Source organism: Rousettus aegyptiacus, unplaced genomic scaffold (genome assembly GCF_014176215.1).
Source record: "Rousettus aegyptiacus isolate mRouAeg1 unplaced genomic scaffold, mRouAeg1.p scaffold_m13_p_5, whole genome shotgun sequence".
Taxonomy (NCBI): Eukaryota; Metazoa; Chordata; class Mammalia; order Chiroptera; family Pteropodidae; genus Rousettus; species Rousettus aegyptiacus.
Genome location: NW_023416308.1, coordinates 115,373,861 through 115,391,189, shown reverse-complemented (window position 1 = coordinate 115,391,189; position 17,329 = coordinate 115,373,861). Strand labels below are relative to the sequence as shown.

At 62.3% G+C, this 17,329-nt stretch overlaps 2 protein-coding genes across 13 annotated transcripts in view; one reads left to right on the top strand and one right to left on the bottom strand.

The window, feature by feature from the left end:
* The first annotated feature begins 441 nt into the window (after positions 1-441).
* RCOR2 (REST corepressor 2) lies at positions 442-5,525 on the top strand. 3 transcript variants are annotated; one of them, XM_016118575.2, is made up of 12 exons: positions 926-1,075; positions 1,814-1,870; positions 2,156-2,236; positions 2,465-2,517; positions 2,605-2,766; positions 2,873-2,997; positions 3,094-3,163; positions 3,255-3,470; positions 3,839-3,916; positions 4,033-4,090; positions 4,228-4,457; positions 4,573-5,525. In XM_016118575.2, exons 1-12 carry the CDS (start codon positions 949-951, stop codon positions 4,885-4,887), a joined length of 1,572 nt encoding a protein of 523 aa, XP_015974061.2. In that variant the 5' UTR covers positions 926-948; the 3' UTR covers positions 4,888-5,525. The 3 variants fall into 3 exon arrangements, with proteins under 3 accessions (XP_036077163.1, XP_036077162.1, XP_015974061.2); XM_036221270.1 differs by lacking the exon at positions 4,228-4,457 and having other exon boundaries at positions 442-1,075; XM_036221269.1 differs by lacking the exon at positions 3,255-3,470 and having other exon boundaries at positions 444-1,075.
* Positions 5,526-5,709: 184 nt separating this feature from the next.
* The window catches only part of MARK2 (microtubule affinity regulating kinase 2), a 52,762-nt gene continuing 41,142 nt past the window's right edge, over positions 5,710-17,329 (bottom strand). For 2 of the 10 annotated variants that reach the window (XM_016118562.2, XM_016118566.2), the window contains exons 7-19: positions 17,145-17,201; positions 16,182-16,418; positions 15,638-15,757; positions 15,433-15,532; positions 15,245-15,357; positions 14,211-14,343; positions 13,804-13,985; positions 13,375-13,472; positions 12,402-12,563; positions 11,509-11,766; positions 10,488-10,514; positions 8,426-8,470; positions 7,477-7,837 (exon numbers count right to left, since the gene is read on the bottom strand). In XM_016118562.2, the coding sequence (XP_015974048.2) occupies positions 7,477-7,837; positions 8,426-8,470; positions 10,488-10,514; positions 11,509-11,766; positions 12,402-12,563; positions 13,375-13,472; positions 13,804-13,985; positions 14,211-14,343; positions 15,245-15,357; positions 15,433-15,532; positions 15,638-15,757; positions 16,182-16,418; positions 17,145-17,201 (1,893 nt within the window). Of the gene's footprint in view, positions 7,838-8,425; positions 8,471-10,487; positions 10,515-11,508; positions 11,767-12,401; positions 12,564-13,374; positions 13,473-13,803; positions 13,986-14,210; positions 14,344-15,244; positions 15,358-15,432; positions 15,533-15,637; positions 15,758-16,181; positions 16,419-17,144; positions 17,202-17,329 lie in introns of all 10 variants that reach the window. The other 8 variants (XM_016118560.2, XM_016118561.2, XM_016118568.2 and 5 more) reach the window with 8 other exon arrangements.

The following is a 17,329-nucleotide window of genomic DNA, read 5'->3' as shown; positions in this document are numbered from 1 at the left end:
CCCCAGCTACTGCTGGGGGGCAGCGGGGTCTCCCCCCAGGGGCAAGTCTGGGAGCCCTAGGGGCCCACAGAGGGAAGCGCTCGCTACCCCGGGCCTGACCCCACCCCCTGGAGGTCTAGCCCCGGCCCCCAGGCCCCGCCCCCCGGGCCCTCCCTTCCACCCCAGGGCCAGATGTTCAGCTGGCGGAGGCATCGGCTGGGGGAGGGGTGCTGAGGCCGCAGCCGGCACTACTTCCCTGCCAGCAGCTTCATTGTGTGCGCGAGGAGCGAGCGGCGGCGGAGAGCGGGCGGGCGAGCGAGCAGCAGCCCGAGCGCGCCGGGGAGAGGGAGAGCGAGCGCGCCGGGGAGGGTGCGAGGCGGCGCCCGCGGCTGCGCTCCGCCCGCCTCCCGGCAACTCTGCCCCAGCGCCGCGCGCCGTGCGCGCCGTCCCGCCGCCACCGCCGGGGCCCCGCCGGTTGCCGTCGCAGGCAGGGGTCTGGTTGGGACAGGGGTCCCCGCCTGGGGACTGGGGCACCCTGGTGCAGCGGAGCCCGCGGGGGGCGCCAATTGCGCTGCAGCGCCCGCCCGCTGAACTGCGTGGGAAGGAGGGCGGTGGGGCTCCGTGGCGCCCCGAGGGCAGGACGCCCCGACTCCTCCGGCGGAGCCCCAATCCCGGGGAGCGCACAGAACGAGCGCGCTCCCCATCCGCACTGGACCTTGCGCTCATCCCCTGCGTACCCCACTTCTGCACAAACTTTTCCGACGCCCTCGCCCGTGGGGGTCGCGGAGAGCGCTGGGCTGCCTGCTGGGCTCCCGCCCCGCGGGACCCTAGCCACGCTGACCTCCTGCCTCTCGTAGCCTCAGTGGCGACCTCTCCAGGCCGGGCCGGGCACGGCACTCGAGGCGAGCGCGGCAACCCCGGGTTGCTCTCCCAAGGCTCCCGCGCCCCCTGGGGCAGTCGGGCGGGGTAATGCCCTCGGTGATGGAGAAGCCGAGCGCGGGCTCCGGGATCCTGTCCCGTAGCCGGGCCAAGACGGCGCCCAACGGCGGACAGCCCCACTCGGAGGATGACAGCAGCGAGGAGGAGCACTCTCACGGTGAGCCCCGCGGCCTAGGGTTAAAGGCGCACCGGCTCGGGGGCGCGGAGTGGGCGGGCGGGGCAGAGTGGGGGAGTTGCCCACCACCGGCGTATTATACTGATGATTCGTGCTGCCCACCCCCCGGGTTAGAGTCTCTGCCTTGCTTCTCCCTCAAGCCTGGGGCTGCCGGCACGGGGAATCTGGAGGCTCTGCCCCCATCTGCCAAGGAGGCGGTCCTGCCCGCCGCGCCCTCCTCAGTCCCGGAGGGACTTGGGCGCCCCTTGCTTCCACAGCTGGACCCCTCGTACCTTGCCACCTTGCAGGGGAGTGAGGTCTGGCAGGGGTAGGGCCTGGAAAGACACCTCCACACCGTGGTGTGAGGCTCATGTGGTGGGGAGGAGCCTTGGATTCCCTGCGGGGCTGCGGTCCAGGTCTAGGGGCAGCCCTCCAACCTCCCCCCACCCCCCAGCCAGAACAAAAGGGCTCTGCCTGGCCTGGGCTCCAAAACTGGCCCCTTGTCCTCTGCCCCACCAACCCCCCATAGGCTATGACTAGGCAGGGTCTCCTCCTCTTCCAGTTCCTTCTGTGGCTGAGGGCAACTGAGGGAGAAGATGAGGGAAAAGTGAGCCTCCTGGAAGGTGGGGGCTGTGGGTGCTCAGGAAGGAGAACTCCAGGCCAGCCACCTCCCCCGCCACATCCTCCCATCCTCCCTCCCTCCCTCCCTGGAGTCCTGACTGCCTCCCCCTGGCTCCACAGACAGCATGATCCGCGTTGGAACCAATTACCAGGCCGTAATTCCGGAGTGCAAGCCTGGTGAGTGGCAGGGCAGGCTGTGAAGGGAGGGCAGCGCAGGGCCCATGGCTTGGCCCTGAGCCCCACCTGGGGGAGCCCTTGGCTGGCGCTCACTGGAAGGACAGGCAGGCGGGGGTGGGTGGCCCCGTGGCATGGTTAGTTTTCCTGCTCTGCTTTCCTGTCTGGGTCTCTGCCCCTCCCTCGCTTCTGGGCCTCACCTCACAGGCCACCCTCTGGCCATGGGTCCAGGCCAGTGTCACCAGGCTGATCAGAGTATCTTCCCTGCTCTTCTCCTTTGCCTTCCAGAGAGCCCTGCCCGCTACAGCAACAAGGAGCTGAAGGGGATGCTGGTGTGGTCGCCCAACCACTGTGTGTCGGATGCCAAGCGTGAGTGGGTGGGACCCCCAGGTTCACGCACATCCCTGGGAGCTGGGGGCTTTGCTTCATGCCAGCCAGGGGCCAGCTCTTCTCAGAAGGGGGCTTGGGGCTGAGGTGTGAGTTCAACCCCCTACCCTGGAGCTCAGGCGGAGCCGGGGAGGGTAGCACTCTCTGGGTGGGCCTGGGTCAGGAGTTACAACCCCTCCTCCAAGACCCGATCCCTCCCACCGCTTGCAGTTGACAAGTACATCGCCATGGCCAAGGAGAAGCATGGCTACAACATTGAGCAGGTGAGCCTTGGCCCTGAAGGGATTTGGGCTGGGGCCCGGACAGTCCTGGGGGCGGCTGAGCCTGAGCTGTCCCCTTTCACGGGCCAGGCACTGGGCATGCTCCTGTGGCATAAGCACGACGTGGAGAAGTCACTGGCCGATCTGGCCAACTTCACCCCATTCCCTGACGAGTGGACCGTAGAGGACAAGGTGCTGTTTGAACAGGCCTTTGGCTTCCATGGCAAGTGCTTCCAGCGGATCCAACAGATGGTAAAGCCCTCCGCCCCCGCCGTTGCTCCTCAGCCCCTCCTTTCTGACGAGCCTGCCCGGGGCCCAGACTCTCGGGTGGCCCCAGCCTCTGGCGTTGCCCCTCCAGCTGCCTGACAAGCTGATCCCCAGCCTGGTGAAGTATTACTACTCTTGGAAGAAGACTCGCAGCCGGACCAGCGTGATGGACAGACAGGCTCGGCGGCTGGGGGGCCGAAAGGACAAAGAAGAGAGGTGGGCGTCCAGGGACGAGCCAAGTGGGTAGGGGTAAGCCGAGCTCCTGGGGGGTCCTGCCCCTGCCTCACTCCTTCCCTGGCCCCTGTGTCGCAGTGATGAGCTTGAAGAGGGACGAGGAGCCGTGAGTGAGGGAGAGCCAGATGCTGGAGACCCCAAAAGAGAGGTGAGGCCCCAGAGCTGATCGGCCCACCTGCCCGCCCATCTGCCCGCTCCTTGGGCTCTGCCCCACCCTCCCCTTCTCCTTCCTCTGGCAGCCTCTGCCCTCTCGGCCCTTGAATGCCCGCCCAGGCCCTGGGAAGAAGGAGGCCCAGGGGTCTCAGTACCGCCACCACCCGCTTCGCACCCGGCGGCGTCCGCCCAAGGGCATGTACCTGAGCCCGGAGGGCCTCACTGCCGTGTCAGGAAGCCCGGACCTTGCCAGCCTCACGCTTCGAGGCCTTGATTCCCAGCTCATCTCCCTTAAGCGCCAGGTAGGGCACCAATAAAAGGAGGGGCCGTGTGGAGGAGGCAGTCAGCTTCTGGGAACTGTGACCGGGTCACCTGAGGTGTAAGGGAGATGGCGCAGGTGCCAAGCCTGCCTCTGCCCCTGCCCTGTCCTCTGGGCTTCTGGGTCACTTGGAAGCGTATTCTGGGCCTTTAAAAAAATTGGTCTACGAAAAGGGGCGAACCATAGCGTCTTCCCTACTGTGAGGGCAAAATGAGCTAGATGGTGGGTGGCAAAGAGCTTTGCTGGGGAGTGGCGCTGGTGTCTGCAGAAGTAGGGTCCCGGCGAGGGCTGGTGCCGATGGCCTCCCTGGCACCGACAGTGTGACGGCCCTTTATTTCCTGGCCTCCCCAGGTGCAAAGCATGAAGCAGACCAATAGCAGCCTCCGTCAGGCCCTGGAGGGCGGCATTGATCCGCTCCGCCCCCCGGAGGTAGGCCTGCTCTTATAGTTGGGGTGCAGGGAGGGGTTCTTTGTGGAGGCGGAACAGAAAGAGTTCTGCCGGGAACATGTTTTTGAGTGTAAAAAGATATATTCCTTGCTCTCCAGGCCAACACCAAGTTCAACTCCCGCTGGACCACAGATGAGCAGCTTCTGGCCGTACAAGGTGGGTTAGACTGTGAGGAGGACAGAGGGCCCCAGGAACCTCCCCACCTTCCAAGGAGCTGGGGCAGAGGGGAAAGATCAGGAAGTAACTAGTTTTAAGGGGGTATTCACACTCTGCTGCCCTTTTGACCCTTGCAGCCATCCGTAGGTATGGCAAAGACTTTGGGGCTATTGCAGAGGTGATTGGGAACAAGACTCTGACCCAGGTGAAGACCTTCTTTGTGAGCTACCGGCGCCGCTTCAATCTGGAGGAGGTGCTGCAGGAATGGGAGGCCGAGCAGGATGGGGCCCCTGGAGCCCCGGTCCCCATGGAGGAGGCTAGGAGAGGGGCTCCCTTGCCAGCCTCAGCCCTAGAGGAAGATGATGAGGTGAGACGGGGTGAGAGAAACCCTTCAGAGAAGAGAGGAGAGGAACCGCCTCCGTCCTTAGGCTGGGCTGACGGTGCGGCGGAGCCTGGTTTCTCACTCTCCTCTCTCCTCTCAGGTCCAGATCACCTCCGTCTCGACATCTGTGCCCCGATCCGTGCCCCCTGCACCACCCCCCCCTCCACCTCCGACCTCGCTGTCCCAGCCGCCCCCGTTGCTGAGGCCACCTTTGCCCACGGCTCCCACCCTTCTTCGCCAGCCACCCCCACTACAGCAGGGCCGCTTCCTCCAGCCTCGGCTGGCCCCCAACCAGCCCCCGCCGCCTCTCATCCGCCCTGCCCTGGCTGCCTCCCGCCACAGTGCCCGCCCGGGCCCTCAGCCCCCACCCACCCTGATTGGAGCGCCTCTGGAGCCTCCAACACCCTCACTCTGAGCCCCGAGGCCCTCTACCAACCAGAGGCTCCAGAACCGCTTTGCTGGACATTTTCGGGCACCTCTGGCTCCAGTGAGGACAAAAGGGACTAGATCTTGCCAGGTCTTTCAAAGACCCAGAGCTGCTGACGGGCATAGCGTGGACCTGTGGGTTCTGCCCTTTTCTGGCAGCTGAGCCCATCTCTGCCCCCACCCCAGCCAGACTCTGGGACTCGAGGGGCCTTCAGAGCTGGCCTGAGGGTACTTTCTCTTCCCTGGATGGGACTGGAATGGCTGCCTCCTAGTCTGCTGGGGTTTGGCATTTGAGCCCTGCCCTTTGCGTAGAGGGGGTAGTGACAGTAGCTTGTGGGGTGAGGGAGAGGACAGTTTGGACTATTGGCTGTTCTTCCTCTTTCTTTTAGCAATAAAGTCTGGGGTGAGACAGGGAGGGGGCTGGAGGGGGAAGATGGGAAGAGCGATCCCCTGGGGCTTGACAGTAGCGGAGGCTTGGAGGGGCGGCTCTCCCGTGGGCGCCGAGGGTGCCCACTATGCCCACCGCCCAAAAGCTTAGAGAAAGGAGGGTCGGTGACACGCAGACATGGGTTTATTTTTCAATGTTTTTAAAAAAGAAATAAAATCTTCCGAGCTCACTGAGTCAAACCCTGGGCTTCGCTTCCTGTGCCTTGAGGGGGGGAGGGTGCACCCACCTGCCCAGCGCTGGCATCTCCCTGGCCCCAGACAGGAATCCACTCTCTCCTGCAAGGATGGTGGCTGGGCCACATCTTGCCCATGGGGACTGGGTCCTTGCCCAGTTAGGAAAAGGAAGAGGAGGCAGCAACTCAGATTCCAAACATTCTCTTTATTACGTGTTTGATCCAGAGGAGAAACTAAGTGCAGGAGGGGGGCGGGGCTGGGTGGGGAGGGGCCACCTTGCCTGGGAGCCCCCCGGCCACCACCCACTTTGGGAGCCAAGCCATGCCCTCCCAGCCCCTCAGAGCACCCGGGCTGTTCCATAGGGCAGGAGCGGGGAGGGAAGGAAGGAGGGGGAGCCCTTGGTCGAGCAGAGCCCGGTTGGGCTTGGGGCAGGAGGGCTGAGGTTGGCAAGGCCCCTTCCTGGGACCCAAGGGCTCGACTTGCCATGGAGCCTGGCCTGGGAGTGGGGGGATGAGTAGGGGTGGAGTCATCGTAAATCAAAAAAAAAATAAAATAAAATAATAAAATAAAAAATAAAACCCATCACAAAAAAATGTACAACTCAGGTGAGGGTAGGGGCGGCCTCTGTGCAGGACCCCTCCCCTAATTTCTCAAGAACAGAAAAACAGCAGAGAAATAAATTAAGGGATGCCGCGGCCGCCACCAGCCAAGCGCCCATAACCAGCCACTCCCACACTGGCCACAGAGGTTAGCAAGCTGAGAGTCACTTGGCCTGTCTGTCCCCCCACCCTGTGGAGGGCAGAGGCTCCCGGCCCTGCTGCCCTATCCAGCCTCCTGCCAGGTGGCCCCGGAGGTCCTGGGCAGTGTCTCCTGAGAGGAGGGGCGACAGTGTCAGGAAGAAAACGCAAGGCCGAGATGAGTGGCGAGGGAAGTCACTGCTATGGAACTAGCTGGTGCCCAGATTAATGCCAATGACGGGGAGCAGCGGGGGGGGGGGCAGAGGAAGGGCGAGGGGGGCTGTGCTTTCAGACAAAGGCTCTGCCATCACGGAGAATGCCCAGTGTCCCTGTTCGGAGACCAGCAGCCCAGGGGGCCCCCTGGGGGCCCAGGAGCCCATCTGCCCTGCAGTCCCCTCCCCTCTCCCAGCCCTGGGGTCAGCCCCGCCTTCTGCCCGGGAGGGGGTGGGAGAAGATGGCACAGACTTTTGAGGAGGGGAACAAAAGTCCCCACAGCAGCTTGTGGAAGGAAATGCCCAGCTCTGGGGAAGGGGGGCAGAGGATTCAGCGTGGAGGGGGGGCCAGAGCCCCGAGCCTCGCTGCCAGCCCACCCGCCCCAGGGCTGCGCAGCACCCCCGCCCCCGCCCCCAGCCCCCCAGGCTCCAGCCCAGGGACCTGAGGTCAGGGGAAGGCCACCTCTGGTGGTTTGCTTGGAGGGGAAGGAGGGGAGGAGAGGGGAGAAGCCCAAAGTGGGCCTGGCGGAGGGCCTGACAGGGAACTCCACCACTCTTGCCTGAGAGTGTTCCAGCCCTGAGCCACCCTCCCGGGAAACCCCACAGATCCAGTCTCGACTGTCCCAATGGGGCAGGGAGGAAAGGTGGCCGCTGGGATTTTTTTTTTCTTTTTTCTTTTTGGTAATAAAAAATTTCTTGGTTTAGGCGAAATACTCTGTGCAACCGCAGTACCGAGGGGGAGCCCTGCCCCCCCTCCCCTTCCTTTGCCTCCTGTGGGAGAGAGGGGGGAAGGGGAACATCCGGGCAGGGGTAAGTGTGGGGGAAAGAACCATCTCTCATCCCCACGAACATGGAAGAAAAACTGAGCAGGGCGGGGCGGGAGAAGTGCCAGCAGGGGGAGACACGCCAATCCATCTCTGCAGTCTCGCCCAGGTGGGTTGGAGCAGAGGCCCCGGCAGCCAAGTCCAGCGGGCCCGCCTCCGCTGCCCCCCCACTCCTGGCAGCCTGTTAAAGCTTCAGCTCGTTGGCTATTTTGGAGGCAATGTTTTTGAAGGCCATGGAGGTGCCCGATATCCGCTTAAACCGAACCCCGTTGAGAGAGAGCCGCGGCAGTTTGCACACCTCCATCTCCCACTGCACGAAGTTCTCGTGGCCCGGCGTGCCGTGCATGCACAGCAGCATGTACTTCTCGTGCAGCTCGCTCTGGCAGCTGTTCGCGTCCAGCACCTTGCGGATCTCCCGCATCATCTCGTTGGGCTCCATGGAGCTCGTGGTCTTCATGCTCCACGTGAAGCGGAGGGAGCGTGGCTTGGCCTCCCGCAGCTCCTCCTTTTCTCTGTCGGTGCCTCCACCGCCTACCACGTGAGGTCTGCAGAGAGGGCAGAGGCCACGTCAGCAGGGGGCCAAGGCACCCCACCCATGGGGAAGCCACCCTGGCACACGGACCCTGAGACCAGAGAGGAAAGCGGGAGGGTGCCCAGGAGGCAGCCGGGCTGGCAGAGGGAGCAGCAGACCTGGTTCAGGGAGCAGAGGGAGGGCGAGAGGTGCGGGCGGTCCTTCGCCTCGGCCTCCCGGGGCAAAGAAGGTAGAGCCAGCCCCTGGCAGGGACAAGGGTGACGGTTCCATGCTTTCCTTCAAAGACGGGAGGGTCAGGGAAGAGAGGGGGGCAGGCACTTGATCAGCAGCCCTGAGCAGTCCACAGGCTGGACAGGAGAAGCGGCCGAGGCACAAACAGGTGCCCAGGGCTCCTGCTTCCAGAAGACCCCCGATCCGAGGAGCGGGGCCCACACCTACTGAGCTGGGGTGCGGGGATTCTCTGAGGAAAGGGAGGCCCCAAGAGGGTGGCGACAGGGCAGAACCACCAGAGGAAGAGCCAGGTGGCAGAAGGAGAGGAGCAGGAGGCGCGCGGCAAGCCCGGTGGCCTGGGCAGGGCCGGTGCTGGCTCCGGCCCTCTCACCTGAGCGTCTCCACTCGGTCTTTGCTTTCAGGTTCATTCAGGTTCCTCAAAAAACAGAGCGAGGGAGAGTTTAGTGCTGGGACCTCTCGCTCCTTCAGCCGCCGCAGACCCAGGTGAGGGCGGTCCAGGGAGGTGCCACTGGTAGGTGGGCAGGACCCAAGCCCAAAGGCCACTTGCCCATTACCTGGCAGGCCAACCTGGCTCTGCAGCACCTCACACTGGCATCTCGACTGTCCCTTTCCAACAGGGAGCCCCGCACAGGGGGCCGGGCCCTCCCCACACTCCCAGAGCTGTGCCAGGGAGGAGTTCCGCTCCGGGACAGAGGGGGGCGTGGGCGCGCAGGCACGTGTGTCAGCACAGCCGCGGCCCGAGGCGCGGCCGGCCCGAAGCCTGCCGGGGCTCCCGCTGTGAGTGGCCCTCCGCACCACTGGACCAGGTCTCAGAACCACAGTCCTCTTGGAGGGAAGGGGCTGGGGGCAAACAGGCCTCTCCCAGGAGGCTCAAGGGGCCAAGCTCTGGAACTGCTGAGATGCCTGGGGATGGCGGGGTGGGGACAAGAAGGCCCTGAGGCCAGCTGCAGATAAGCCGCCTCCCCCACTCTGCGGTAAGTCCCCTTCCTGCCAGGGTGCCCGGCCGTCTGCTTGTCCAGAAAGGAGGACGGAGGGCAGGGCAGACACCTCGGAAGGGTGGGTGGCGAAGAGGTCTGGCCCCACTGAGCGGCTTCTCCAGCTCCTGGCCAGAAGGGGGGTGCCTGGAGCTGGGAACTGGGGACAGCAAGAGGGCAGGGGTGTGAGGAGAGAGAGCGGCAGCAGCACATGTAAAAGGAACACAAAAACACCAGAGACACACAGATGCAGACGAGCGCGCTGTGCGCCGGGAGCCTGGGCTGTGCGGGAGGAGCCCAGCTGCTCTCCTTGGCCCCAACCTGGCTCCCGCCGTGGGTGGAGGCGCCCTGCCGGGCAGGCCCCCACTGGGCCCCATGAGTCAACAGCTAGCCATGCAGTGAAGAGCTGGGTGGGGAGCAGTGGCCGGAAGGGGGAAAGCCTGAAGACCCTGCCTTGGCCATTTGTCAGTTGGGGCACCGACGGGCCTGCCAGGTGTCCCAGCCCCAGAGCGGGGACTGGGCTGACAGCCGTGGGCGACCACGGCTCCAAACCTGGCCCTGGGTCTCTGGCTTGGTATCTGGCCCACCCAGGCTTCCAGAGAGGATGAGGACAGGGCCAGGGGTGGCAGAGCCAGGATCCGGGCTAGGAAGGGAGATGACTGGGTGACCGGGGAGCTCCCGTTGTTTCGCCAGGGCTTCAGGATAGACGACCCGGCCCTAAACATCCCAGCTCCTGGCTCTCTGGAAGCCACGGGCCATATGTGGAGAACACGGCCCAGAGGGGAGGCATTTTGGTCCATCCAGATACTGATGGAGGCACGAGGTGTGCTGGGGTCGCGGTGGGCCTAGTTCTGCAGGAGCTGCCAGAAGGGGGTGCTGTGCCCCACTCGTGAGGCAAAGGCTCCTTGGGCCTGGAGGCATCACACTGAAGCCCTGGGACCCCAGTGTCCCTGTGGCACCTCCAACGTCCTACCCTCCCACAGGGCAGGGGCAAGAGATCACAGAGCCCTGAAGTTCCGGGGAACAGAGAAGGGGACCCCAGGAGACCCAGAATGAGATACCATTGCAGATGCACTTTCGACCCGGGTGGCCCCTTCAGAGCACATGCACAGACAGGTGAAAAGGGCCAAAAAAGGAACCCGACACTGTGACCAAAGACCAGAACCCAGGGATGAGGGGCAAAGGGCAGGAGACAATCTTAAAGGGAGAATTCCCTGAGACGGTCCCCCTCTGCTTGGGGACAGGCCCATCATTTCCAAAGCTATTTGCCGAGACGCAAACGTGGCCTCGTGGAAGCGCCCAGTCAGAGCCGTCTTCGTCCCTTTAAGATGGCAGAGGGGACCACACAGATGTGGTTAGCAGATGGAGGAGGGAGCGGGAGCCAGAAAAGGGGAGCCAGTGACAGAGGCAGGACACAGACACAGACACAGACACACACGCAGAGGGCTCAACGCCTACCTTCTGGCAAACCTGAAAGACAGATTTCTAAAAAAAACAAACAAAAAAAGACAAAATAAAAAAAGAAATAAAAAAAACCAACAAGACGGTATGTGGATAAGCAGGTGGGGAGTGGGCTTTACAGGTTCAAGGGTCACCCCACCTGTGGAAGAGCCGCTCAGCGAGACCAGAGTCCCAGACACCCGGTCTGCTCACGCCCCTCCCCGCAGCCCCGCACCTACATTCCTGGGCTACAAAGGGGCACGGCTTTTGGCTGCTCCAGCTGCTTCCTGAGCTATGCTAAGGTGGGAGAAGAGGCGTGGGACCGACAGGGAGCACCCAAGAGGCTGGGCTGCTGGATGCAACTCGAGAATCAAAGCTGTCTCTCTGGGGTGGTCGGGGGTCAGGTGTGAGAAAGCTCATGAAGAGAATCCCCACCCTGGACCCCGCACAGGGAAGCATCAGTGCATCGGGGTGCAGGGGACGGGGCCGCTCGGGGCCCCCACCAGCTGTTGCATCATGGCCTTCATCCTGGCAAGCCTGGGCCGAAGAACACGGCCGCGGTGGAGCGGAGGGGCCGCAGCCGGGCCTGACCAACTGGGTCGGGGGAAAGGAGGTCAGAGGGGGCGAAACGAGAGACCAGGAAAAACTCCTTGCCGGCCAAGCCTGGCTCAGACCTCATGACTTTGCAGCTGCGTCACCAAATATAAGTTTCCATGGGAACCCAGGAGAGAAGAGGGGGGCTTTTATTTTAGCATCCGAGTTCACACTCTCCCAGAGAGGAGGCGGCATCAGCATCGGCCATCTGCTCAGGGGCCAGAGAACCAGGGGTGTGTGTGTATATGGGGCTGGGGAGGCCTGAGAGGGACAAGGGACAGGAAGAGCCTGGACACCTGAGGTGCTGACAAAGACCCAATTTCTTAGGCTTCCCAAGGCCTCTTCTAACCCCAGGACCCAAGCCCAGTTCCAGGTGTCCCTGTTCCCACCCCTAGGTGGGCAGGAAGGCCTGGTCTCACAGTGCCGTCCTAAGGCCCCTACTCACCTGCGTACAAACTTGGAGGTGAATTTGCTGAAAATGCTCCCTGACGCCCCCCGCCGGCCCTGGCTGTTGCCGGAGGGAGAGGCTGGGGTCACACCGTAGGGCAAGTTCTGCTGGTCCCGCACCTGCCGGAGCTGCCCAGCATGGAAGGTGCTTCGACTGGACACACCCCGGGGGAAATTAGTTCGGTCTGGGGCTCCACCACTGCTGCTGATGTTGTGGGCGGAGGGGGAGGCAACAGGGACACGCTGGGGGGCTGTGCTGTGGGGAGAAGAGGTGGGGGTGGGGGAAATGCATCAGGGCGGGAGGAAGCTGCCGCCACCAAGCACCTGGAGCCCTGGGGTGGGAACAGGGAGGGAGGGTGCTCGGGCGGAGGCAGCCATCACGGAGGACACACGAGGTAGGGTGTGACCACTGAGGACGCCAGTAAGGAGGACATCTCGGGGAGGTGGGAGGAGACGGTGCGGGGGAGGGAGGGAGGCGAGGCCGGATACTGTGTGGAGAGCAGTACAGGCTGGAGAGCAGTGGCTCCTTGGAAGCTAGGCAGCCTGGAACCTCAAGGGGACAATGCTGACCAACCCTCAAGGACTGAGTCCCTGTGATGCTGACTGTCCCTGGGCTCCTAAGGAAATCCAGGAAGGCTCAGAACAAAAAGGCTTCCTTCTGGAGCCTCAGGACGGCTTCTGGCATATCTGTTCTGAGAGGGAGAACTGGAGGAAAAGAGGGGCATTAAGCTATTTTTTGTTCCTTTCACTTCCTGGCTGCAAAGGACAAAGCCATTTCTTGTGGCTAAGAAGATAAGAACAGAGCAGGACCCCAAGTGGGAAGAAACTGTTGGGGCAGGGGGTGGGACAGGCAGAGGGCAGCAGGTGCACCAGCTGCCCCAGCACACTTGCCTGGGCCGCGGCACCTCACAGTTACTGTCCGTGGGGGGCAGCCCAGTGGCCTTGTTGGGGTGCACGGAGGCCGACATGGATTTCTGGTGCTGGCGGGGCCGGGCCGCAGAGACTGCGGCAGAAGCAGAAGCCGTGGAGGCCCGGGACCCTGGCATGGTTAGGCTAGGAGACAAAAGCAGCGGAGAGGCCTGGGTTAGGGCAGAGGGTGGGGCGGAGGGCTCAGGTTAAGAAGCGAGGGGGGCGGGAAGGGCCAGAGCTGGGCGCTTGGCAGGACGCAGGTCAGCCCAGGCAGCGGCAACGGGGACGCCAGCCAGAGGCGAGGAAGGCAGGGCCAGGCAGCGGGGGCAGGGTGAGGAAGGCCAGGCAGCGGGGCCTGGGGAGGAACCGCAAGCGCTGGGAAGCCGACGGGGCCACTGTCTCCGGGCTGCACTGGTCTCCTAGGAATTCTAAGAACAAGGGTGTCTCCTCTTCAGGAAGAGCAGGGTGTTGCTAAGAGGAATCATCATTAAGCTCAGAAGACGCGGAGCCAGGAACGTGACACACCAAGAGATGCTGCCGGTCGGGCTGGGGTGGCGCTGCCCTCATGGGCGCAGCTGCCGTTACCCTCACTGCGGGCACTCCTCAGGTGGGCACCTCGGGTCTGCCCTGAGCTGGGGCCCCCCAAACAAAGCCTGAGCACTGATGCCTAGAGGAGCACAGCAGCCACGCCTGGCTGCGGTCAAGAAGCAAGACGGCGGCGGAGACGACCACGGAGTCATCCGTGGCGCACCGCGAGGAGCGGCCGCGGAGCACAGGGAAGAGGAGACGGGGGCTGGGGGGCGGAGAGGAGGTGCTGGTGTGGGGAAAGCTGCACCGGACAGAGCCACGATGGAACTCCAGGGAGCAGGGAGGGGAGGTGATGCTGCTGACAGATGTCCCCGCGGTGAGAGGTGGCTCCTGGGGAGCGTGGCGGGCAGGGCCTGGGCCTGCTCACCTGTCTTTGCCGTTCTGGATGGAGGCCTGGCCAAGGCTGGCCCTCTCCAAAAGTGGGGAATTCCTGCTTCGATTTGTGCTGGTGGAGAGGACACTGTTCTGTGGGGATAAAGGGCAGGACTGCGTCACACAAAAGCCAGAGCGCTCTACCGGCAGGCTCAGCAAACCTGTTTCCCTTCTACCTTCTACCGCGAGAGGCAAAGGCAGGAAAAAGGGTTTTGCTTTTACTTTGGGGGGCGGGGCGCTAGGCTTTCTACAGTAAGCACAAGTGGCCCAGGAGGGAAGGTCAGGCAGGCAGCTAAAGGGAGTGGGTCTGGATTAAGAGAAAAGCCGCCTGGAGGGGACAGGCCCGGCTGTGGGGGCCCCACAGCCGGGGCCGGGCAGGAGGAGCAGGGCTGGCTTGGGGCAGGAGAGGGATGGCGTGGCTCACCGTGGAGGGAGTGGGGGTAGTCTTCTTCCTCTCTAGGCCGGGCAGGGGACTGGCAGGTACTTTGGCTGTGCTGCTGGCCTTCCGCCCTGACTCCCGGTCCTCCTCAGGCCGCTTATTTTCGGCGTTGTTACTCTGAGTCTTCTTAGAGTAGGAATTCGAGGTGGGAATGGCAGGACCAGCTGCTGGGCCAGAGGGACAACAGACATGGGTGAGGGCGGAGCCCCGTGCCGGTGCTCTCCTACGGTCCTGCCAGGGGCGCGGCAAATCCCACTTCGCCGAGGGAGGGGACTTGTCCAGTGAGTGGCTGAACAGAGACGGAAACTCAGCTGTGTCATCCAAAGCCCCCAGAACTTGTGACCTCTCAGCAGAGGGTGAGTCTCCCACCCGCAGCTCTGCAAAGCACTCACCCTGGTCGCTGAAGCGCCGCTGCTTGGGGTTGGCTGAGACACTGCGCTGTACCTTGTGGGAAGGGGATGGAGCGCTGCTGTTGGTCAGATCCGCTGAAGGCCGGGGCTTCAAGGTGATGGCATCGCCCTCCAGCTGCAAGAACAGAAAAGGGAGGGCGGAAGTCAGGCAGAAATGCCTATGGATGACCGCCCTGCCCGACACAAACCCACCCCGGGCGCACATAAGACACAGGCCCTGGAAGACCAACGTGCAACTGAACCCTCGTGGAGACACATGTGTCTCTACACAGACCCTGACCAACAGCCAGAGTCGCAGCACCTCCCACAAAGACCCCGTCCTCAGAGAGGGATGCACACTTCCAGAAGAACGCACATCCGGGCGCAGACACCCCACCCCCCACGCCTCCTGAGCGGGTTAAGGGGAGAACCAAAAGAGAACCGCCAGGGGAGCGCAGGGTGGGGAGGCCGTGAGCGCCTGTGGGAGCAGAGGCACAGCAGCCCCACCTGCAGAGACCCACAGCCTCAGTCACAGACATGGTGATCCAGACGGGCAGCACACTGACGAAGCCTCCAGATGCACAGACAGGCTAGACATCCATGCCCAGAGCTACGTACACCCAGACACGAGCACCAGGCAGAAGCCGTACAGTCTCGAGATTCTTTAAGGAAGAGAGGGACCCACGCGCCCACGGACCCACAGACGCCCCCTTCCAGAAACAGAGATACAAACATGTGGAAAGAAAACTTCTACATCAAAACAAAACTGACCCGGCCAGACTAGCCTAGACCCAATCTAACCAACACAGACCGAGCCAGATCTACTCACCCATGTGGAGACCCAGACCCAGGCCCAGACCCCACCAGCTTCCCTACTCATTGACTGATGGAGATCAGCGAAAGCAAAGACCAGAGGATGCTGGCTACCAGAGCACATCTACTCAGAGATGGCCTTCGGCCCTCAGCTGGGGCTAGAAGCACGGGGGTGGCACTGCCAGCAGGGCTGGCCGGACCGGGGAATGGAGCGGGGCACACACCTCAGAGCTCTTGTAGCCCAGGAGCAGATAGGTGGCCATCACCTCGTTGTACCTCTGGCCCACCAGCGAGTCCTGGATCTCTTCCCGTGTGTAACCCATGGACACCATCAACTCTGCATGGGGGGACGTACAATTAAGGCTGGTCCCGACATCCACGCAGGCTCAGCCGCAGCCCGGCCCAGCCTCACCTGTCCGCCGGGGGTCCTTGTAATCAGGGAGTGGCTCCACATAAGGCTTTAATTCATCATCTTCATGACCCACATTCATCCATCGATCTTTCATGATTTGCTGGGGAGCAAAGGGAAGGGAAAGGGCAGAGAGGAGGGAGACTCAGCTTGAAAGTTTCCTTGGAAACCTGGGACTTCCCAGCCAGCGGGGCTCTCGGCTACTCACCTCTAAAGTGCCTCTCTTGCTGGGATTGAGAATGAGAAATTTCTTAAGCAGGTTTTCACAGTCCGTCGACATGTAGAATGGAATACGGTATTTCCCCCTCAGTACCCGTTCCCGCAGCTCCTGTAGGAGGGAAATTTAAATCAGCCCAAGGCCAAGGGAAGAAACCTAATATCCAGGCTCCGAAGAGCTTAAGACGAGCCAGGCAGATACAAATGAAATACGGTAGGAGGCAGAGAGCCCAGATTCGGCCCCTTCCCAGAGATGCAGTGAAGTCAAAGGCCCTGGGCCCTTTGGCCTGGCCAGCCCGAGGCCTGCAGGCCTGAGGGCCTTGGAGGGTGAACGGGACACACGAGTGATCCCGGCCCGCTAGAAAAGAAGTAAGGTCATTACGCTGGGTGCAGAAGCCCTTTTAATCACTAGGTTTTACAAATCCTTCTCTGAGGCTCTGGCATGGGAGAAATGTAGAGAAGTCTGGGGAAAGACTGGAGGCCACGAGAGGAAATGAGGAATAATAAAAACGGTCGCGGCCTGCGTGGCACTGCACCTTGAGGTTCTGTCCGTCGAAAGGCAGGGACCCGCTGACCAGGGTGTACAGGATGACTCCCAGGCTCCACACGTCCACCTCGGGTCCATCATACTTTTTGCCCTGAAAGAGCTCTGGGGCGGCATAAGGGGGACTGCCACAGAACGTGTCCAGCTTGTTCCCAAAGGTGAATTCGTTGCTGAAGCCGAAGTCTGCAATCTTGATGTTCATATCGGCATCCAAGAGCAGGTTTTCTGCCTGGGAGGTAAGACGGAAGATGTAAGGGGACCGAGTGTAGCATACTAAGGCGCTGGACAGGAAGGAGCTGAGGGCCATGGGAAAACAAACAAAATCATCCCTAGTCTAGAACTTTCTTCACCAGCTCCAGGGCAGGCCTTCGATCAGTGTGAACAGGCCGAGCTGGAAGAGGGCGGAGCATGCCCCTCCTCACACAGGCGGCCACGTGAGAGCTGGGGTCTGCGGGCCCGGAGACGCCCCGAGCTATGGAGAGCCTCTGGAGCAGACCTGGGTCAATCACAGGCGTCTGCGAAGACTCGGGCTGGGACACTCCTAGGCAGCCCCGCACTCTAACACCTCAGTGAAAGAGGTGAGCGCATGTTCATGCCTGCAAAGCAGCTGTGACGCGGCCCTGAGAACAGTCGACACTTCCCTCACTCGGCCACCAGGCTGCCTGAAGGGCCAGCACAGTCTGGAGCCCTCCTGCCATGCCTGGCAGCACTGGAGGGTGACGGCTGAGAGGTAAAATGGCAGAGACCCTCTGCTCACTGGCTGGAAGGGGATCCTACGTCCAGCTATAAAGCCTAAATCAGAAGTAGCCCTAGGGGCTTCCTCATTCAGGAAGGGTCTCCAAACAATTCAAGGCTGGAGTTTCCTTGAACAGTGAGGCCTGACAGTTACCTGTCATGGTGAATGGAGGGTGAACCTGGCCCTGACTTGGGCACAGGGGGTAAGAGCAAGCCTTACCTTTAAGTCTCTATGAACAATAAACTTCTGGTGGCAGTACTGCACAGCAGACACTATCTGAAAGGAAGGAAGACGGGTTAGCCCAGGGCCACCTGAGGACAGGCCACAGGGGCTGGCAGAGCTGTGACCCCGAGACCTAGTTCTAAGTCGCCACATAGAAAACAAAGAACCCTCAAAAGGCCACT

Excerpts from the sequence above, each read along its gene's own strand:
- RCOR2 (XM_016118575.2), top strand. The coding sequence starts at position 949 with ATGCCCTCGGTGATGGAGAAGCCGAGCGCGGGCTCCGGGATCCTGTCC. Across the intron at positions 1,871-2,155 it reads AATTCCGGAGTGCAAGCCTG|AGAGCCCTGCCCGCTACAGC; the intron begins GTGAGTGGCAGG and ends TTTGCCTTCCAG. Across the intron at positions 2,518-2,604 it reads ATGGCTACAACATTGAGCAG|GCACTGGGCATGCTCCTGTG; the intron begins GTGAGCCTTGGC and ends TTCACGGGCCAG.